We start from the raw sequence: 22346 nt of genomic DNA on the forward strand, positions 1-22346 counted from the left end.
CACGAGAACTCAGGCTGCAGACTGAATCCAGAGGAACCCAGAAACAAAAGACAAGAGGAAAACAACTCCGTGGATAGGTATGTTATTCTGCTGTCTGCAGTCGATGTCGTCCCGGGATAGCACCACCACGAAAGGTTTGATGTAGCCTAGTGAAACTTGACAAACTCCTCCAGAGTTCTGGGGATCTGGTTTTGGTAGCTGATGTTATAGATCCGTACTGCTCGGGCAGCCAGGCACTTGAGACTCAGCTTCATTTGAGCTTTAAGGAGTATTTCAGACACCCCCGTGGTACTTTTATCAAGAGGGGTTTTCTTCTGCTTATTCGTCATGTCTGTGTGAGCACCAGCCTCCACCAAGCTAATGATGATGGAGTGCAGCGTCAAGAAGTCACTGATGGGCCTGTGGTACTGGACAATGATGTGGAGGGGGCTGTTCCCTTCGTTGTCCACAGCGTTCACATCGGCACCGCAGTCCAGCAAGAGTTTGGTGACCAGGGCGTTGGGGAAGCTGCAGACATCGTTGGTGTGGAAGTCGTCGACCGGCGTGCTGGAGTTGACGGCGTGATGCAGCAAGCTGGATCCATCCCGAGTTCTGGGATCCAGGTGGATCAGGTTGTAAATCTGCTTGTTGATTCGGGACTGGTCCTCTTCGCTGCACTGGGTCTTGGTGGAGATGCAGACTAAGTAGAGGAAGGTGAAGATGTTGCACTCGTAGTTGTCCATGGCTGTGTGGATGTCAGAGTCCTGGGTGGTTTTGATCCGGGACATGCCCTGTTCTATTTCCAAGACGCTGCACCTCAGAACGCTCTCGATGTCCTTGGCTTTAACAGGCTCGTTCAAATGGATCATCTGAGAGAAGACTTGAGCAAACCTCAGGAGGTCCTTATGAGTGTTCCTGTTGCCCTTTTGCCTTAGGTGCAGAGCGTGGAGCCACAGCTTGATGCACTGCTCAAACTCCATGCTATCTGCATACACAGCCCCCCGGTAAATAATGGGGTGAGAAACATCGATATTGTCCGAGCCCAGAATCCTCTCTCTCACAATGAGGCCTTCCATGTGAAGGGCATCTCTGTCCTGCCTAATCGACTCTAATTCCTGAGGAGTCCTGCTTTCAGTCCTGTTTCCATAAGCTTCAATCTGTGGAAGAACTTCTTTCTCTATGATATTCTCGCTGTCCCGGTACCTCTCCAGCATGGCTAAGTATAAATAGTGGTAAGTCTTTACTATATCATAGTTCTCTCTGTCGTTGGCAAACGAGGCCCCCAGAAGCTCCAGCGCTTCGATCCTGCTCCTCCGGTCGCAGTCGGCGTGAGCCAGCAGCAGCTCTACCACGTCGGCCTTGCAGCTCTCAGCGGCCACCTTCAGCGGCGTCATCCCGTGGCCGTTGACCATCATGGCCGCCTTCCACTTGACCAGCTCCCTCACGATCTCCAGGTGCCCGGCTTCGGCCGCGAAGTGCAAGGCCGTGGCGCCGCAGTGGGCCTTGGCGTTGGGGTCGGCGCGCTGCTCCAGGAGGTACCTCACCACGTCCGTGTGGCCCTTGTAGGCCGCGATCATCAGGCAAGTGTTGTCGTACTTGTTGGCGATGCTGATGTTGGCGTTGTTCTCCACCAGGTACTTCACGATGTCCAGCCGGCCGTCGAAACAGGCCGCCCGCAGGGGAGTCGAGTTGGTCACCGTCGTGTGGTTCACGTTGGCGCCGTGACTCACCAGCAGTTTGACGACCTCGAAGTGCCCGGCCCCCGCCGCGCACCACAGCGCTGTGGCTCCGTCGATGACAAAGCTGAACACACAGAGAGAAACCAGCAGTTAGACTGGCACGGCCTCAAAAGCCCCGCGCCACAGGCACCTGCACAGCCCAGCGGCTAAAAGGCATTTCAGAGCCACCCCGATCTTCTGGGCTCCTCACCCTATGAAGGACACGGAGGTCCTGGAGCGAGTCCAGAGAAGGGCAACCAGGCTGGGGAAGGGGCTGGAGGGCAAATCCTATGAGGAGCAGCTGAGGGAGCTGGGGGTGTTCAGCCTGGAGAAGAGGAGGCTGAGGGGAGACCTTCTCCCCACCTACACTGACCTGCCAGGAGGGTGCAGAGAGGTGGGCGATGGTCTCTTCAGCCAGGGGACAGGAGATGGGACAAGGGGCAATGGCATGAAGCTGGGCCAGGGCAGGGACAGATTGGGTATTAGAAAAAAAATTGTTACTGAAAGAGTTGTCAGGGGCTGGAACAGGCTGCCCAGGGAGTGGATTGAGTCACCTTCCCTGGATGTGTTCAAAAAAAGGGTACATGAGGTACTTAGGGACATGGTTTAGCTTAGGATGGGAATGGTTGGACTCGATGATCTTCAAAGGTCTTTTCCAACCTTGTGATTCTGTGAACTTACTGGGAGAGCCAAGGCAGGAGGACGACAGACTTATCCCTCCACAGGAAGAAGCGTTAGAAGCTGGAACTTCAAAGCAGCCAGGGGATTCAGCCACATTTTGCACCAGTGCTCCCCACGCTGCTTTGAAGATCCTACCTGTAAAGCTCCAGCCCTCAGCCTGGGGAAGAGCAGCTACAAGAATGAACCGCTTCTTTGATCCCTCGTGCCAGAACATGACACATGAAGGAGGGAGAAAACTTAAAACTCACACACAGACAGGAAAAAGCCAAACTCAGGCACACAGAAGAGCACAGCTACACAAGGATTCCCTATCACTTCTCTGCTCCTCTCTGTCCCTGAGCTGCAGAACTGCCACCGCGTCCGCTGCGCCGACACTTCCTCCTTCAAGAGGCCAGACCAGCGGCCTGGTGACACAAATGGAACCCCAGGAATATCAAAAACAATGAAAAAAAGCAGAAGTTCTTCTGAGCTGGCCCGTTTCAGAAACCTGTCTTACATCACTGCCTCGTGGGCAGCTTGCTGGCACTCGTAAACCAGGGGACAGTCAGCCTGGGCAAAGCATCGCGGTCTCCTACGCTGTTTTCATTCCCAGACCCAGCAAGCAGCTGATGTGCTTCCCATTCCCCCCACTGAAAGGCAGAAACAGGCAGCACTGACACCACACACATGCTTGAGGCACTTCCCAAGCCAACAGAGGTGGGACAGATGCCTCATTTCCCTACACCTGAACAGCCACATTTCCCAAAGATCTATTTTGTAAGCCACCAACTGCATTTTAACAGCAAGTTCCAGCCTTCAGTGAAGCTCTCGTGTAGCTCCACAGGGACTGACACCTCTAGACAACACTGCAGAGCCCACTTAAGAGCTCTGACACCCAGAGATGGCAACACATTTATTCGCAGGATGAAGTTCCTTACTTTGCAAACAGTCACATTAAAGCAGGAGGGAAGCCAGGGCCTGGGATCTGTTGATGCCCAGGGGGGAATTTATTGGGGCACTGGGGTATAGAGTTACAAGTCAAAAGCCTGGAGGAGCAGAGCTGCTGTGCCACCTTATCTCACAAAGAATGACCCCGTGGCAGGATCACAAGCCTCCTCTCTTCTCAGCAGGCTGCAGCCCATTGTGTCACAGACAACACCTCCTTTCATCTGGACCAAGCATATCACCATCCCATCAGGGCATGGCATGAGCAACCAGAACAGTCAGCAGCAGAGGGGGGCTGCCAGCCCTTCCCATTGCTTTCTGACAACAGGCACCCTTCCTTCAACCAAATTCGGGGCAGACCTCACCTGAGGCCTCACCATGGGGAAAAAATGGGCTGGAAGAAATAAAAAAAGGGGTAAAAAAAAAAAAAGGCAAAGGAATCCACACAGGGAAGCCAGTTCCTCCCCCTTCTTTCAGCACGTAAGAGCCAAGCCAGCCATTCCCTGGGCCAGGTTCTGCACAGGCAGAACTCAGGCTCATCAGGCAGGAGCCAGATGAAAGATTATCAGCACAGGGACCCATTATGATCCCTCTCACCCCACATCCGACCCCAGCTCTCCTCTCAGAGAGCCACCCACGAAGCCTGAAGCCGTTCAGAAGACCAAGCTACCTGCCCAATCAGCCAGCCTCAGGTTTCAGGCTGATACACAGGCAAGAACTCCACAAGCACTCTGGGAGATTTCAAACAAACCCAACCCATTCCTCCTTCCTTTCGCCGCGGCAGCAACACCGCCCAGGGTGTGGAAATCACTGGGAACCACTGCCAGCTTCCTCCCCAAACAGCAGCATCCACAGCGCTGCCCCAGCCAGGGCACAGGCACCCCCTTCCCACCCTAAAACGTCACACTTCTCTCCTGGCCATCCCCTACACTGAGGAAGGGATGTTCCTTGGGATGTTCCTTGGGATGTTCCTTGGGATGTCTGGGCTGGACACTGAAAACCCCTCAATTTGAGTGAACCAGCCATGCTGCCAGCGTGCAGGTACCACCCCAGCCTGACGTGGGGCTCGCTGCCACCCGCAGCAGCGACCAACCTCCCAGGGACAAGGCTGCTTTGGCACAGTGAGGGGGAACCCAGGCAGCGTGAGGGGAAACTCGCCAAGGAAGAGTTCTCTAGGCCACAGCACAGCCGGCTCCGTGCAGCTCCTGGGGCAGCGTCCCCAGTTTTATGGCTCCTCAAGGCCGGTCCCAACGGAGCTGGGGGGGGCGGGGGGGGAGCGGCAGCACCCCGAGCCCCCCGCGGGGGTGCAGCCGCCGGCTGCTGGGTGGCAGGGAGCTCTACCTACCCGTCGAAGCGGACGGTGCCGGTCTGCTGGGTCTGCACGCGGTAGTGCTCCAGGAGCAGCCGGACCACCTTGGTGTGGCCGTTGCGGGCGGCGATGATGAGCGGGGTGGAGCGCTGCCCGCCGTGCTGGCTGACGTAGCCCAGCAGGTACTTGATGTCACTCTCGGAGCGGTTGAGGAGCAGCGCGGCCAGGGTCAGCACTCGCCCCTCGCTCGCGGCCTTGTACACGTACCCGGCCAGGCCCTCCATCGCCGCCTCCTCCTCCTCCCGGCTGCGGCCCCGCCGGCCGGGCCGGCCCCGCTCGGGCCTACCGGCTTGCCCCGCCGCCGGGGCGGCCTCTCCCTCCGCCTCCTCCTCCTCCGTCCCGACTCGGTGCCCGGCGGGGGGCACATGCGGCCCCCTCGGGGCCGGCCGCCCCCCGGGCCCGGCCAGTCCCTCCGGGCCGGCGGCGAGGCGGGGCAACCCCACCTCCCGCCGCCGCCGCTTCACCCGTCCCGCGAGCCCCCGCCGCCCGCCCCGGGCCCGCGGCCCATCCCCGGCGCCGCCGCGCAGCTGCCCCGGCCGCGGGGACGCGAACCCGCGGCGCGGCCTCCGGCCCCACCCTGAGGGGCCCCCTCGGGGCGGCGGCGAGGCGCGGACGGGGCCCGGCACCGCTCCGCGCGGGGCCGCGCCGGACGCCGCTACGGGTCGCCGGATGGGCCCTGCCGGGCGCGCGGCGGGCACGGGCGTCCGCCGCCGCTCCGCCCCCGCCGCCGACTCCGGAAGCGAAACCGGAAGCGCCGCGCCCCTTCCCTTCCCTCCCTTCCCTTCGCTTCCCCCCTGCAACCGCCGGCAGCGCCCGGGCGTTCCGCACCCGGTCCGAACAGCCGTGCCGAGCCCAGCCTCCTGGCTCGGGGAGGGGGGGGCTGGCGCTGGGCTGGGGTCTCCCGGCTCGGGCTGGGTCTGGCTCAGTCGGGCTGGGGCACACCTGGTTCCGCTGGGCTGGGGGTGGGTGGGTCTGGCTCAGTTAGGCTGGGTTGGGTTGGTCTAGTTCGCTTGGGCTGGGTTTTACTCAATTGGGTTGGGCTGGGTTGGCTGCAGGTGGGCTGGGTAGATCTAGTTCAGCTGGAATGGGTTGATTTCTGTCAGATTTGGGTCGGTTTGGCTCAGGTTTTGGCTGTTTTGCAGAAGGGACCAGCAGCTTTTATCCCCTCGGCCATACCCTCCATCCCATCAGCCTGTCGTGCCCCGTCTCCACCTCGTCCTTGGTTTCGGGGACGCCTCCCCCAGCCTCACCACACGTGTATCAGCTTCACCAAGAGCTGCACCCAACCCCCTGCTCGCCCATCCCCTGCACGGGTCACCTCCCAGAGAGCTTCGGGAGGTGCCCCGCCATAAAGGCTGCAGCAAGTAACGTAAGACGCACCCCGCGCCGCTGGCTGTCGGCTGCCATTGTGTTCGGGGGGGGATAGGGTGTCCACCCTATTAATAGTTAATTTAAAGTCGTGCAACCGGAGCCGCAGCTCTTTGTGGAAAGCTCCGGGCAGGCTGGGCCGTGCATTATGTATGGGAGCAGCAGCCTGGCTGCGCGGCCGGCGCTGCCGAGAGCAGCCCTGGAGGAGGCGAGAGGGAAGGGAGTCAGGCCACGGTCAGCTCGATGGCCTCCAGTCAAGGAGGATCAGCTTTTAACAGCCGTGTAAGGCGCAGGGCGACAAGCAGGGTTCATGGTAAGTTTAAGTGGAACCTGTCTCTGTTACCTCAACGATCTCCTCTGCTTCTCAAGGAAAAGCTTTTTTTGGCCAACCAGTGCAGCTGGGGTGCCACTCGTGTTCCCTGGTGGGTGCCGCAGAGAGGGTCCCTCAAGGAAGCACTGATGGCTGCTGCTGTCTCTCCTGGCAGCATCACGGAGCAGGGAGTCCAAGGTCTCTGTTCTGCAGCTTCGTAGAGCCCCATCAGCTCCAGCGTGTCCTGGCCCCAGTTCCTCAGCAGAAAGCTACAGCACAGCTTCTAGTGCTTAACCCCCAGTTACCATCTCAGCACCGTAGCTGGGCCCAGCCATGGAGACACGGCGCTGAGCCACAGAGTCCTCAGAGCACCCAGGAGCTGAGGGGTTCCGCTGCCACACACCGCATGGCCCATGAACACCCATCTCCCCTGACCAGCAGCACCCGAAGCTGTCTCTCCACTCGAGGAGCCTGCTTCAAGAGCAGGTGCCTCTCCCAATTTAGACCCAAAACTACAAGTCCCGGGGGGTGCAAGCCCTTCCCTGCCTCACACTGCTCCGGAGTCATCCCACCCTGATGGCATCTATCCGGGCAAAGACAGAGGAGACGGAACAGAGCATGACACCTCCATCTCCTGACTCCACAGAGCACTGACATCCACTCACATTACGCTGTGGGAACACAACCTCCACCATTCCAGGGGGATGCAGACGAGACCTGCCACACGTAGCGGTGTGAACCCGTGGCAGAGCCTCTCTGCTCTGCCCCACCACCTTCTTTCCATGAAACCTCGGGCTCCGTGACACCGTGGGACGGGCTGGGCTTTCCTCTCATTCCCTGCCAACTTTTCCCCACCCCTAAATCTCATTTGCTTGGCCGGGTGAGGACTCGGAGGGATGTGTGTCTGTACGCCGGGGTCCGGAGCTTTGCATTTAGAGAGAGAGGCGGGAGTTGAACACCCTTTGCCTTTCCTCTGGTTTAAAAACAGGAGCGATACCGGCTGCGGCTCTGCAGAGGGAAGGGGAGGGGAAGAAGCTGCCTGGAGTTTGCGCTGGGGGGAGCACGGCGCGGGGGCAGGAAGGCTGGACTGGGCTAAACTGGGCTGGGCTGGGCTGGGCTGGGCTAAACTGGGTTGGGCTGGGCTAAGATGCGCTGCCCCCGCCCCGCGGTCCCCCGTCCCCCCCCTCCTTTCCCCGGCCGGGGCGGTCCCGGGGCCACCGGTCGCGCAGCCGCCGCTCGTTCCCCGGCGCCGAGGCGGGGCCCGGGCGGAGCCGCGCTGGGACGAGCCGAGCGGGGCCGGGCCGAGCCGAGCCGAGCCGGGCCGGGCCGGGCCGGGCGGGCACATGCAGGGCGCGGCGCGGCGGCGGCCGTTCCCGGCGGCGGCCCCGGGCTCCCCCCAGCCCGCCGGGCCGCTCTACCCGGGCAGGTGAGCGGCGGGGGAGGGAGGGATGAGGCGGGCACGGGACACACGCACCGCCCCCCCTGCTTCCCCAAATCCCCTCTGTCCCCCGGCACCATCCATCCCACCTTCCCCCAGCCCCATCCCGGCTACCGCCATCCCACTGGGATGCTTCCAGGCTCTCCCGGAGGGTCGGGGGCTCCCAGCTTCACGCACCCTGGCTCACCTGGGTCCCCCCAGCTGCTCCAGGGTCTGACAGTCTCTTCGAGGCAGCCGCAGCTCTCCCAGCTTGTCCAGGGCACCCCGGCTTGTCCAGGGTACTTCCATCCTCCTCCTCCTCCATCCCTTGGGTTTGGACGGTGGCAGCTCGGGTAGCACAAGCTCACGGCTCATCCAGCCGATGCCCGTCTGATCTCAGCACGGCAGCAGAGAGATCCACCTGCTTTTTCCACAGGGAGGTGAAGGTCCGGTGAGGCTGGAGGGTGTTTTGGTGGAGAGACTTCGGTGGGGTTGGAGCAGGCCTTGCTCTGCAGAGGAGGAGGATCTTCAGAGGGGAAGATGAAGGTGATAGTGCAGCCGGAGCATCCCGGTGCTGGAGCACCACCGGGCATGGATGTGTTATTAGCGTTCAGCAGAAGTGCCATGGGAGTTGGGTTTTGCTTTGTCATGCAAAAGTTAAAAATAGTTGCACTTAATTCAGCACTTAAGCTTTTCATCCTGCTTCTGTGCTCGCTCCTCAGCCAGGAATAGCCTTCTTAGGGGGGTGCACGGGTTTTTATTGCCCACGCTCTGCCTTTCCATACTGCCTCCTCCTCTGGCATCGCAACTGTGCTGTTACTCCACAGATCCCAAAGCCTAGAGACACGCTGGCAGCTGGGGAAGCGCAGGGGTTTGGGTTGGGAAGGAGAGGCTGCTCCCAGCCTCTTTGGAAACCTGTTGCGTGAGTTGAGGCTGACAGGTGCTTCTCTCCTTTCCAGGCATGGAGCTGTCAAGAGCGAGGACACCTTCAAGACCTCCCCGTTCCATCTGGATCTGTGGTTCTACTTCACTCTGCAGAACTGGGTGCTGGACTTTGGGCGTCCCATCGCGATGGTGAGTGGGGCAGAGGTGACCCTGCTGCTTTGCTTGTAACCAGCTTGTTTAAGGATGGGGGTGGGCTGAGTTGTGGTCCTGTGTGACCCCCTGGGCTGTTTTCTACACCCTTGAGGAGCTGTCCATCAGATGAGGACAGCTGCGACGTACTGGTGTGAGTAACTGGTACCAGTTCAGCATAAGATCATGTCATCATAAAATGGTTTGGGTTGGAAGGGACCTCAAATGTCATCTAGTTCCAAACTGTTCCATGCCATCTATCCCACAACTTCACATCTTCACGGAAAACATTACGTGGAGAGGTTCCTACCCCTCTTCCCCCTGCCTTGCCTGCATGTCCAGAGTTAGGGGCTACTGAAGGACCCCAGTATTCTCAAATACAAGTTTTTATTGCTGGCATCTGCACGTGGCAGAGGGTTAATGGAGATCTGCTGCTGTAGGACTGCCAGTGCCTTCCTCACTCCCTCAGCCACACACCTTCACAGCATCAGCAGGAAGGAACGGCCGAGATGGGACCACGCCATGTGCTTCGTGCCCACCTCCACTCCCTGCTTTTAGGGATGCTTGCTGGAAGAAGCACTGCCCCACTTCGTTCCTGACAGCTACATGAAGTCAAGCTGACAATCAGCAAGAAGCAGGAATCCAAAGCAAGGGTCTTCTCTCCCTGTTTTACAGTGATGGGGCTGTAATTGCGAGCTGGGTGGTGAGAACATACACTGATGTGTTTTCCCTCCCCCCCCTTCCTCAGATAATCCTGCCTTTGGAGTGGTTTCCTCTGAACAAACCGAGCGCTGGAGATTATTTCCACATGGCTTACAATGTTATCACGCCATTTCTTCTGCTGAAGGTAAGGTGCAGGCATTACATCCTTCATACTACTGCTTGTAAAAATCAGGGCGAGCAAGAGAGTTTTATAAAACAATACAGTTCTGTAAAACAATAGAGTTTTGTAAAAGCCAAAAGCTTCTTAGGAACTCACAGAACGAATGTTGGTCACTCTCAAACTCCTGCAAGCTGAGCTGGTCCCTCTGTGTGTTAGAAGTTTGCTGCTCCAGGATGAATTTGTGATGCTGTCGCTTAAAGAGTGAGGCAGAGACCATCTTAGTGCAACTCAATTTCCTGTGTATACAGAGCAAATCACTTCCCCTGGGATCTCTGGATCCAGGGGGAGTCAGAGCCCTTCACCCTGGCTGAACCAAAGCATATTCCTAAGACAACATCCATCCGTGACTCAAAAGACTCTTAGGAGACAGCTGGAACTAGAGCAGATTTTCTCAATTGTTCAGAGCTTAATTACACTTGCTCTTCGACATTAGAATTGTCTCTTTAGCCTGAAATTATCTTGCTTCAGCTGCCAGCCACTGGATCGTGTAAACCATTTATGAGGTTAAAGACTGCCATATCATTAGGAATCGTCTTATATTAAATACTTGGCAGCCAGGAGATAGGAGAAAGCAATTAGAAATATATTTTAACCTTCATTAGCTAGAAATTGAATTATGGCCTAAGATGTAAATGATTCTCTCTCTCTCTCTCCCCAGTCTGTCTGGGAGATGTTAAATGCTGGTGTGGCCAAAAAGGGAATATTCAGGATCTGGTCCTTCAGGGGATGTGAGAGCTCTGAAGCTCGGTCTGACCCAGCACAGTCTGGTGCCAGTTTGCAACCTTGGCCTTCCCTGGCAGCACAGGAGAGAGGGTTGGTCCACAGAAACACTTCTGTCTGTTATTTGGGGTGCGTTTCCTTTGCCCAGTGTCCCCTCAAAGAGTATGTGTCACTGTCCTCTCCTGTCAGACAGGAGCTTTCCTGTGCCTTTTGTCCTCCCTGACTCCTCTGACGTCCGTGCAGCAGCTACAGAGAAAGGGAAAGTTAAGCCTCAAAATTAAACAGGAATAAGGAGCTTTTCCCTGTGTATGAAGGGCTGCAAAGCTGATTTGGCAGCAGGGAGATGGGAGGAGAAGGTGGCCCTGGCTGATCCTCCAGCTGGACCAGTGCATCCCCCTGACCTGTGGTTCCTGAGCCCTTGGTGCCCCCCTCCAAAAGCCTGAACCACTTGAGCTGGGATTTACATCTGTTCCAGGTCTTCCCAGAGGGAGGTCCTTCCTGGAGAGGAGCTCCTGCTCCTGATCCCCAGCCTGGCTTGCAGGAGCTCGCCCTGGGCTCTGAGTAACGTGGGCTCCCCGCCAGCCTCCACCCAGACCTGAGCAGCCAGGGAGGGGGTGGAAGGAGAGCTCACCCCTCAAGCTGACGTTCAAAAGCTTCCCTCAACCGGTTCTGCTGGAAACCAGAGATTTCTAGATAGGAGCTTAAATAAAGCACAGCTTCCTCTTCAGAAACAGATACACAGAGAGGCCTGAGCCCGGTTCCACTGGGGAAAAATCCCCATTGAAAGCCCCAAACAGTCCAACGAAGTCCTTTGGCAAAAATAATCTCTCTTAAGGGGGGGGTGCATGGGGTGCTGGAGGGCTGCTGCGGGCTGTGCTGCCACTGGAGGGCACAGCCAGCCTTCCAGATCCGCACCAGAGAAAGCAGCTCCCTCGTTTGCTTCTCGTTAATTGGCTTTGATCCCCTCTGGTGAAGAATTTGCTCTGGGTGCTGTGTTAGAAGCACCGGCTCACCGAGTGGGGCTGAGCGGTGAGTCAGGGGAAGGGTCCAACACGGGCAAAACAACCCGGGGTTGTGGTGGTGTGAGCTGGGAAACCCGAAAGCCACGTGGGAAACGTGCCTGAGATGTGTCTAGGGAAAGGGGCTGCAACTGGGGAAGCTCATTGTGGTGTGGCTGCACCCCTTTTTTGGGGGATGGCTGCGCTTACCCAGGCAGGGTGCTGGTCACCGCAGGCAGCATCTCACACCCACTGCAGCACCACAACCTGCAGCTTCCTGCAACCCCCTGCTTGGGCCTGGGATGTTTTTTTTTGGGAAACACCCTCAAGGCAGGCAGGCCAGAACTTGTTGTGTGCATCTCCTCACTGTTCAACGCATCTCTCTGGTTGTAGCTGATCGAGAGGTCCCCCAAGACCTTACCCAGATCAATGGTCTACGTCAGCATCATCATGTTTGTCATGGGAGCCAGCATCCACTTGGTCGGAGACTCCGTAAACCACCGCCTGATCTTCAGTGGGTACCAGCACCACCTCTCTGTAAGAGAGAATCCCATCATCAAGAACCTGAAGCCAGAGACACTGGTAAAGAGGCTGTGCTTTCTCCAAGCACTTAAAAAAATACATTAATGGCTCCTCCTCCTCATTTCACAGTGTTTAAATCTCGTTCTGTTGCGTTGCAGATTGATTCCTTTGAGCTGCTGTACTACTACGATGAGTATTTAGGTCATTCCATGTGGTGAGTAGCGTATGGTCTGTGTAGTGGCCTCGGAACGTGGTATGAGGGAGGGTGGATCTGATCTGATCCTGGATTAAGACATGGAAAAATAAAATGCAGCTGAGGAGAACTGGCTGGGGGTTATGTTCTCCTTGTGGTGGATCCCACCCGTTGAAAACTGCACGTTCCTCCTAGCTATGTCCCTGTATCAGGGATATTTTGAGGATGCAGCAGCTGTAGGGGACAGAGAAACAGCTCGTCTGTTTCCACCCCTCAGCCGCCTTGCAGTGGGTACCCCTGTGAAGGGACAGGTCTGGGGGCTCTGCAGGCTCCTTGGCCATCGCCACCCGTGGTTTTGCTCCTATGGAGGTTGACCCCAGCATAACTCCACTCTTCCTGGTCTCTCTAGCCCTGGGCTCGCTCCTCTCCTTTACCATCCATCTATTTAGTGCCCCCCTGGTGAGGGGGAAGGTTGCTCACGTGGCCAGACTGATGCTGCCACAGTGATCCAGGGGTCTCAGTGCTGTCACCCCAATCTGACCCTAAAAACTCCTGTTCCAGCTGGACACGTGCTTGGTCCAGCACGGCTGCGCTCGCTGACCCCAGGCAGCTGACAGGTAGCCTGGTCGTGCCCACAGGCTGCCACAGGTACCATCTCCATTCCCTGCCCACAGGAGCAGCACAGAGGGGTCCTGTGCCCCGTGTCCTGCTGCTCTGCCTGCACCCAAGACCCCAGAAAGGGTTATTAGGTGCTGGAACAGGCTGCCTAGGGAGGGGGCTGAGTCCCCAGCCCTGGGTGTGTTTAACAGACGGGGAGATGAGGTGCTCAGGGATGTGGGTCAGCACAGGACAGGAACAGTTGGACTCTATGATCTCAAAGGGCTTTTCCAACCTGGTGATTCTGTGACTGTCTCTGGCCCCTTTTCAGCTGCTGGATAATCCCAAGATTTCTCAGAGCAGAGGAGAATCTCTCCCCCCATCAGGCTTTTGGGGTTTATTTGCTGTTCCTTGAGTGCTGTGCAGCAAACAAATCCCTTTCTTTTAAATGTGAGGGGGCTTTGTTGGGGTGTTGAAATCCTGGTCCACATCCTGCTTTCCCTCAGCTCAGCTTTTAACACAACATGAGGCCTCAAACAGAGCTGTGATGCTGGCGGAGCGAGGGTGGTACCCCCCAGAGCTGGACCCTGCATCCCAGTTACCCACTGCCCGAGCAGGCTGGGCAGCTGCTGCTTCTGCTCTTCCCAGGGACACAGCACTGATCTGTGTGTCCTCTCTGTTTGCAGGTACATCCCCTTTTTCCTGATACTCTTTATATATTTCACTGGCTGCTTCACCCCCGTCGAAGAGGAGAGCAGGATGCCCGTGGCTGCCTTGCTGCTGATGGGGCCCAGCAGCCTGTATTACTGGTAAGAAGCTTCTCTCCACTCTGGATGGGCAGGAGATGAATGGGGGGTCCCACGGGCAGCCCTGCAGCATGCAGGAAGGGGCTCTCTGGTCCCCAGAGCAGAACTTGCTGCAGCTTCTGCTCTGCAGGTCTGGAAAATCCAATTAAACCCCGTTGCAATTTGCAGCCTCTTCACCCTTCACTCATTGGGACCACCTCAAGACCCTCATCACCCCTCCTGTCCCTGCTTGGGGTGTTTTTTTCAGCCAGTCACAGTGTTACTGTCAGAGCTCCAGCTCTCAGCCTCCACAGTACCTGTTGTCCCCCCACCTTTGAAGCCCCCTGTTTGTTGTCTTGGGGTGGTCACCCAGTGTCTGCAGCACATCCACCTGCTCTCAGGTTGCTGGTGGCACTGGGGATGCTCTCAGCCCTTGCCCAGGGGTTGTACTCCGAGCCCAGGCTGCCTGGGTGATGCTGGGATGCTGCCTCCTCCTCAGCTCTCCCCACAGAGCCAAATGGCCTTTTGTGAGAGGGCTTATTTATTTCCCATTTTCATTAGCCTCCTCTTCCCCAACCGTTTCCCTGATGGCAGCCAAACAACTCTTCATTCCTCTTCAGGGCTGATGTGCTCTCTTGCCCGTGGCTTTGCCTCCTGCTGAGACTGTTTTTATACAGTAAATTAATTTTTGATAGTCAAAACCATGGAGCTGATGTGGTCAGTTCCCAGTAACCCCACTGCACTTCCCTTAACGCCTCAGTGTGAATCTCTGCAGTTCATGTGCTGCGATTTAAGAGCCAGGGAGTGTTAATTCCTCCTTCCCCAGGCCGGGGACCGGTCACTGGGCCAGATACAGCCCAGGGGGGATCAGGGGATTTTTGGACTAAACAAGCACAACATCCACAGGTCAGAGCCAGAGGCCAGCTGTGGTTCTGTGTTCAAACATCCCACTGACAAACTGAGCCCAGCACCTTTCAAATCCCACCCTGGGTGTCTGTTTCTTTACCCCCCTGTTCCCTTAATAAAGCCCATAGCTCAGTTTTTAAATTTACTGATGAGAACGCCCATCCCTGGGGGTGTTCAAGGCCAGGTTGGATGGGGCCCTGGGCAGCCTTGTGTAGCTCCAGGCCTGGAGGTTGGTGGCCCTGCCTGTGGCAGGGGGTTGGAGCTCTGTGATCCTGGGGGTACCTTCCAACCCAGACCAGTCTGTGATTCTATGAAACGTGAGGCCAAATCACAGAATAAAAGCTGGCAGGAGAAAGCAGCACAGCTTCATTTGGATGCAGAACAGGGAGAAGAGGGAGACTGTTCCCCCTAGATCAGGCTGGGAGTGCTGGGGTGGGGGCTCTGGCTTCATCCCTCCTCCCAGGGGGACTGTAACTGGTGGTTTTGTTTTGCAGGTACCTCGTGACAGAAGGTCAGATTTTCATCCTCTACATCTTCACCTTCTTTGCCATGATGGCTTTAGTGATGCACCAGAAACGCAAAGGGCTCGTCCTGGACAGCAATGGGCTTTTCCTCTTCTACTCCTTCATCATCACCCTGGTCCTCATCGCGGTTTGGGTGGTTTGGCTGTGGAATGACAAAATCCTCAGGAAGAAATACCCTGGAGTGATCTATATCCCTGAGCCGTGGGCGTTCTACACCCTGCACATGAACAACCTCCACGCAGCGAAGGAAAGTTTCTAAGTTTTGATATTTTGGAGTGATTTGAAGAAAAAAAAAAAAATCTCTAGTTTTTCTAACATAGATGTATTTCAAATAAATTCCTGACCAACATTAGCTGAGAGACGTGTGGTAGGTCACCTGTGGCTAGCGAGAGAGAGGGGACAGTCTCTGTGAGGGATGTGGCAGGCTGTCTCCTAGCTTTGCACTGGGGTTCCATGCTGGACCTTTTTGGGTGCTCAGGGGCATCACCAAACCCCTCCTGTACTGTGGTGATTCCCCGTCCCATCGCTGCCCCAGATAGATCCCAGCCCTTAACGGGAGTGGTGGGCTGAAAGGTCAGCATGCTCTCACCCTACCTGTGGCTCAGCAGAGAGATGCATCTGCTCCTCCCAGCCCAGTAAACACACTGGGAAGGGGATGAGCAGCCCCAGTTTGGCCCTGTGTGGCAGCCCCGCTGAGCTGTGCATCCCCGGGAGCCACCCTGGTGCCCTGGCAGCTGGGTGCAGGGACAGTACAGGAAAGGCTGGGCTGGCAGAAGGGCCAGTTCCCCCAAACACGGCCTGAAAAGAGCATTGGGTGGGGGGTGAGCTCCAGAATCAGCCCTGCTCAGGCAGGGTCTGCCCAGCCACGGCCACTGCTCCCACTCACCACTTCTCCAGCCTGGCTGATGGAGCTCCTGCCACTCCAGTTGCATCCCTGCACTGGCTGATGCCTGTAAGATCCCAATTAAAGCCCCGTGGGACAGACTCCCAGTGCTGGAAGGGAAACAAAAAAGCTGTTAGTGTAACACACCAGACAAAAGCATTTGGTAAAAGCTGAGTGATTGGCCTTGCTCCCTGAGCAGCATTGGTCAGCTCAGGAGCATCTTCACCCCATGGGATTGAGGGCTGCTGAACATGTCCTTGCAATGGGGCAGGGTCTGCCCAGGGAAGGGTCTGGGCCAAGCTGCACCCATTGAGTGCAGCTTTGGTGGGTCCCCCCAGCCCAGCATTGGGTACTTCAGCCCCCAACACACATATGTGCCCCATCCCACACCCAGGAGCACCCAGCCCAGCCACTGGCTGAGCTTTTTGCAGGGGATGGGATGGGGGAACACTGCGGACTCATGTCTAATACTTGTTTCTCAATGGCTTGAACACCAACTGAGCGGCAGCAGCGTAGCGCTGGAAGGGACCAGATGTGAACAGCCATGGCTCTTGGGGCCAGCCTGCAGCAGCTGGAGGCTCTGCCCACCCTCACAGCAAGGCTGAAACCCCGGCAGTTCTCTGGCTTGCAGCAGCACCCCCACCCTGCCCTCAGCATCTCCCTTCTGAGCCCCAGCTGAGCGCTGCGATGAGACCTGACAGACCTGGAAGCCGTTTGCTCCCAAAGCAGATTAGATAAATAAACACCCAGGCAATGGGGAGCTTTTAAAACCATCTCAACGATTCCTTCTCCTCTCAGCCTGGGATGTCCCAGCTCCTTGTTTGCCATGGGGACATCTAACCCCCCATCCCCAGCAAACCCACCAGAGCTCAGCCGGAACATGCAAAGTCTGAATTAACTCCTCCTGCCGACCAGCAAAGCCCCTCCAGCAGCCAGCTGCTGTTAAATCCCCCCCACACCCTCCCCAGCAGCCTCAGCTGACATCCCCCACGCTGGATTTGTCTCCCAGCAGCTAAGCTCAGCGCAAGGTGTGCAGCTATTTGAGACCATCAAACCTTTTCGTGTTCAACCAGCTCACCTCCATCCAGCCCGACCCCAAACACCTCTAAACCCCAACTGAGGGAAGTCCTCACCCCACTCCTCCCAACACCAACCATGGCTTGGGGTCCCATCCAGCGCCACGAGGCTGGGGAAGAGCCCTTTTCCCATGGAGCAGGAGCTGAGAGCTGGCAGCAGGATCCAGCCCTGGCAGGGATCAGGTCTCGTAGCCATAGCAGCGGGGTATTTATTACAGCCTGGCCGTGCTCCACCCCGGGCTGGCAGGAGGACTTTAGCCCTTAATCGAATAGAAAAGTAGCAGCAGACGCCTTGGATCGGACGGCGGCGTAAAGCACAAGGAGGGTCCCCAAGATCATGGTGAGTGCAGCGTTCCAGCCGACACAAACGGCTCCCCCCCTGCCCACCCCATCCACCTGTTCAAGCTGATGGGTTGTTTTTCTCTTTCCTCTCTTTTCCACCTTCATGCTACAGGCAAAATTTCTGTCCCAGGATCAAATCAATGGTACGTACAGTTTTGTTCTGGTTTGGGGGGTTTGCCATTAGCAGGATCAGCTTCACAAGTTTATATATGCTGTAAAATTGGTATTTCACCCCCAAACTTGTCTCAGTCTGGGCTTGCGCTCCCCAGCTTGCCCTCCTCCCAGCTCCCAGGGTATTTACTTGCTCTAAACCCAGAGAAACCTCCTTGATTTCATTAAGACCATGCTGGGCATGGGTAGAGAGCTGAACCCCCGCAGCCCCAAGGGTTAACCAGCAACCACCCACCCCGTAGCCCTGTCAGCCCTGCCCGAGCTGGGAGGGACCTGGAAACACTGCAGGTGACCATGTGTAGTACTGGAGCCTGGCAAGGCTTCACGGATGTCAGGAGCGAAGGTGAAGGAGGAAGAGGAGGAAGGAGAGGGAAAGGGGACCCCTGCCTCGGCCAGGAGCAAGGAAAGGTTTGCAGAAGCAAGAGGAAATAAGAGTATTACTGCAAATCTGTTAATCTGCAGAGCCCTGGGGCTCAGCAGCTGGGCAGGATTGCTGCGGGGCAGGCGGAGACTCACAGGACCCACGGGGCACTCAGCACCCCACAGTCAGTCACACCTAGGGATGGAGAGGATGAGGAGGGGGCAGAGGGCGATGGCACCAACCTAGGCTGATGTTTTATTTCCCTGGCTGCTCTGCAGCACATCTCACATTGAGTGTGACGGGGAGCGCAGCCTGCCACCGCGCCGGGAGCGCAGTGGGAAGGGAGGATGAGAGATGGCAGCCTTATCTAGGTCAGCTGCAACTCGAATTTATTTATCTGAAAACCATGAAGCCAGCGTTGGAGAGGGAAGGGGAGAAGGCCAGCAGGCAGGCGAGGGCCACGGGGAGAAACGAGAGGGGAGACGCCGCAGGGCAGGCAGGGGCTCTGCTCCACAGCCAGCACCACTTGCACCATCCAATGCAAGATTACCTGTTCTTTGGGCTTCTATTAAAATCTAGCCAGTGACAAGCTGAGGTGGGACCAAGCACCAGACCACGGTGGGGACCAAGCCAGCATCTTCTGCCACTCCTTAAGGCTCTTTCCTCCTGCATCCTCTCCTCCCTTCCCATGCAGGCAGAGAAAAGTACTTTTTAAGGGTACTCTGTGTGTTTGGAATGACTTCATTAGGCTGAAGGACCCCAATTAGCTCAGTTATTCACAAGCCTGGATTTTAATTGCCTTTGGCTCTTTTCCCCTGGGGTCCTACTCCACTGTCCATCATCCTCCTTGAAACAAGACACCCAAACCAGACACAATATCCCTGCTGGAACCCTCCCAACACTGCCCAAGCAGGCAATGGGAGAAGAAACGTCACTGGCAGATGACTGTAATCTTACATGGCATAACAGAGAGTTTTGGTTTTTAATTAGAGTTCAAGGAATGTTTCTCTCTGTACGACAAGAAACAAAAAGGCAAGATAAAAGCCTCTGACCTGATGACAGTGATGCGGTGCCTGGGAGCCAGCCCGACGCCAGGAGAGGTGCAGAGACACCTGCACTTGCACAAGATCGGTAAGGAAACACACTGGTCACACACAAATAAAACACACTGGGTTATATATAGAACTGTGTCCAGTTCTGGGCTCCTCACCCTATGAAGGACATGGAGGTCCTGGAGCGAGTCCAGAGAAGGGCAACCAGGCTGGGGAAGGGGCTGGAGGGCAAATTCTATGAGGAGCAGCTGAGGGAGCTGGGGGTGTTCAGCCTGGAGAAGAGGAGGCTGAGGGGAGACCTTCTCCCCACCTCCACTGCCCTGCCAGGAGGGTGCAGAGAGGTGGGCGATGGTCTCTGCAGCCAGGGGACAGGAGATGGGACAAGGGGCAATGGGCTCAAGCTGCCCCAGGGCAGGGTCAGCTCAGATGGGAGGGAAAAGTTCTTCCCTGGCAGAGTTGTGGGGCTGTGGCACAGGCTGCCCAGGGAGGGGGGTGAGTCTGTTTAACAGATGGGGAGATGAGGTGCTCAGGGATATGGTTTAGCACAGGACAGGAATGGTTGGGGAAATTCAACTTTTCCACGGCCAGGAGACTACAAGAAAGGCAAGGAGGGTGCCCATAGCCCAGCAGGTAATACTCACTCTCCGGTGATGCAGACCAGGCCATGCCCTTTAACTGTAAGGGGTCATCACCAAAACCTTGCCTGGATGTTGAACAAAGGCAGCCCAGCAACGGATTAAAATAATGCCACTAGAAAACAAAAAAACTTCAAGAGCAGCAAGACACACACAGAGATTGCAGATTTTGAGGCTGGGAACCCATCCAGTCCAAGCAAGGGAAGCAGCAGAGCACAGGAAGGTATTTACCTGTAGAAACAAGTAAATCTGAAACACAGCACGAAGAATCAACATGAGATAAAAAGTGGATAAAAAATTCTGGATATGAAGTTTCAGAGCATGAGTCCATCACAGCTATAAGCAGGGTTTCTGGGCAGGGGAAAGCTTCAGGGATGGATCCACCCTGCTCCAGACTGGAGACAGGGAAAAGCTGTCTCAGGAAGCTGGGAGTGCTTAGGTCCAGATCCAGGCTCTAAAACTGAACCTTTCCTAAAGAATCTGCTCTTCTTTTCCCAGACCAAAATGCGGAGTTGGATTTCTCCACTTTCCTGAATATAATGTACAGGCAAACAAAGCAAGAGGAGCCCGAGAGGGAGATCCTCACCGCCTTGGCCATGATAGACAGGCAGAAGCGAGGTGTTATCAACGTTTCGGAGCTGAAAGCCAAACTTACCAGGCTGGGAGAAAAGCTGTCCGAGGAAGAAGGTATTTTGCAATTCAAAGACTTATCAAATGCTCCCTGTCTTGTTTTCCTTCCTGATTTTCCTCTGTTCCCAGCCTTTACCCATCGCTGAGCGGAGGTCCTGCCCTTGCAGAAGGGGCAAGCCAGTTCCCCATTAAGAGGCGCCTTTTCCCCTTCTCGGGTTGTTTCCCCAATGAGGATTTTCCACCCCAAAGTGCTTGGCTGGGGTGGGGTTGGGACCAACACCTGTTGGCAGAGGGGAAAACAGGGTCTCAGCATGAATGGCAGAGAGAGGAAACAGGTCACGCTGCTCAGAGAGACCTTCCACAGCAACTTACAGCAAAGGGGGCTTTTTTTCCTCCTCTAAATCTCCCATCTCCCAGGGACTTCACCCCAGATCTCACAACCAGCAGCTCCACAGCTGCTGTTCTGCGCTCCCGTACGAGTACTCGGAGTCTTATTTAAACAACCACAGCTCGCTCAGCCCCAGCAGCCATTCCAGCAACCTCAGGCAAGCAGCTCAGAAGGAAGAACATGGACCAGGCTCCACTGACCTGGCTACACCCATCACCCAGGGAGAGCACCACCTCCAGCCCCTGCACATCAGCACACAGCCATGTACAATCCCTCCCTTCCAACGGTTATCCATGGGCTCTAGACACCTAGAAGGTGTCCTGCTAATGAAACATCAACAGATAAACGTGGGGCTACAAGCTGAAAGCTCCTTCTTGGGCAGCACAGCATCCAGCCAGGGTCCTGCCATCCTGCTGTCCCTCAACATCAGGAAGCACAGACCCCTCCCCAGACAGTATTAGATCCCTTATCAAAGGAAACCTCTGCCCCAAAACGTTATCAAATAAAGGCTGCTGGGTTTCCTCGTTTGCTGTAGCACCCACACACTGTCTGTTATGGGTAAAGGAGCAAGGGGATTCATCTCCTTTCCCAGCATCCAAGGGAAGATGGCATCGTATTCCCAGCAGCAGCTCCAATCAGCAACATTTAACTCTTCTTATTGCCATTTATTTCCTTATATACATATAAGGAAAAATGCTTTTTAATGGTTTAGCCTGTGAAAAGAACACCTCATGGCAGGTAACTGCTGTCACTGGCAAAGCTGGAACAAGAAGCATCAGTGCTGCCAGGTACCAACCGCAGGGTTAGCATTCCTGAAGAGGGATTTTCAGCAAGAGTCTCAGAGCTTCCACACTCCAAAGCCCAGCAGATATGAACCAGACACACCCAATGCTGGGCACACATCCTGCACTGGCGCTTAGTCTGGTCTAAATTCAATCAGGACAGGTTTGCTCCTCAAACCAAATAAACCACTCCTACCAAGAGTAATTAAAAGCCAGTTTGGATTAGTTTGTGAATCTTTTCCATGTGGGACTCGAAGCTGGACATCTCCACTCATAGACATAGAAATCCAAATCAAAGTGCTGACACTAGTATCAATTCAGGATCCAGAGGGCAGCTCCATCTGATCCCAGAAGTTATCACTTCCAACAACCACCATCTGAACCCCTGAATCCTGCAGTGCTCTTTTGAAGATCAGCTCATGTATGTTAACATATGCCACTCACACTTATATTTCCCTTTCCTCTTTCTTCCAGTCGATGACCTGCTGAAAGAAGCCAAAGTCGGACCGAACGGAACAATAAAATACGAAGAATTTGTTCACACTGTTTGTCTTCCTGCAGTCGACTACTGAAATTCAAACCAAGACATTTGGTAAGAGCAAGACCTGAAGCTTTTCTCACTTCAACCTTCCCTACTCTGAGCCAGGAATCAACAATTGCCTTTAAAAATCCGTATTTTGCCTTGATGACAGTGCTCAGAGAGGTCTCCACCTTGTTTCTGGTACCTGAATAAATAGAATGTATCGTTCCCTTGTGTAAAATGTGTCATGCTTAAAAAAACCCATCCCAACTCATTTTAAAATCATGTTTAAGTCTACAAAGCGCAGCATAAATGATAACATGTAGTCAAGGTGTCGTGGTGACCGTGTGCCAAGAAGTCGGCATCACCCATAACCATTCCCTGCTTCCACATGCCCAAGGCCAGACACAGATTCCCCTGGCAGTTTACATCATGACAGAATTAAGCTTGGTACAACTACCCACAGCTCTGCAGTATTCCTTGGATTCACAGTACGATCCGGTTAAGAACTCCCAACTGGATGCTCCCATCACCAACC

At 55.7% G+C, this 22346-nt stretch overlaps 3 protein-coding genes across 3 annotated transcripts; 2 read left to right on the forward strand and 1 right to left on the reverse strand.

The window, feature by feature from the left end:
* On the reverse strand, positions 1-4983 carry FEM1B (fem-1 homolog B). The gene is made up of 2 exons (XM_084268233.1): positions 4648-4983; positions 1-1782 (listed from the first exon to the last, which is right to left on the reverse strand). The coding sequence occupies exons 1-2, from the start codon at positions 4893-4895 to the stop codon at positions 147-149; spliced, it is 1884 nt and encodes a 627-aa protein (XP_084124359.1). The 5' UTR covers positions 4896-4983; the 3' UTR covers positions 1-146.
* A 2674-nt stretch (positions 4984-7657) lies between these two features.
* On the forward strand, positions 7658-15314 carry CLN6 (CLN6 transmembrane ER protein). The gene is made up of 7 exons (XM_084268182.1): positions 7658-7775; positions 8726-8840; positions 9589-9687; positions 11835-12023; positions 12122-12177; positions 13440-13562; positions 14939-15314. Exons 1-7 carry the CDS (start codon positions 7693-7695, stop codon positions 15225-15227), a joined length of 954 nt encoding a protein of 317 aa, XP_084124308.1. The 5' UTR covers positions 7658-7692; the 3' UTR covers positions 15228-15314.
* Positions 15315-17372: 2058 nt separating this feature from the next.
* Positions 17373-21860, forward strand: CALML4 (calmodulin like 4; the record flags this gene model as incomplete). The annotated part of the gene is made up of 4 exons (XM_084268259.1): positions 17373-17412; positions 18792-18932; positions 19987-20175; positions 21763-21860. 4 exons carry the CDS (start codon positions 17373-17375, stop codon positions 21858-21860), a joined length of 468 nt encoding a protein of 155 aa, XP_084124385.1.
* Positions 21861-22346: the final 486 nt, after the last annotated feature.

The sequence above is a fragment of the Gallinula chloropus genome, assembly GCF_964237585.1.
Source record: "Gallinula chloropus genome assembly, chromosome: 9".
Taxonomy (NCBI): Eukaryota; Metazoa; Chordata; class Aves; order Gruiformes; family Rallidae; genus Gallinula; species Gallinula chloropus.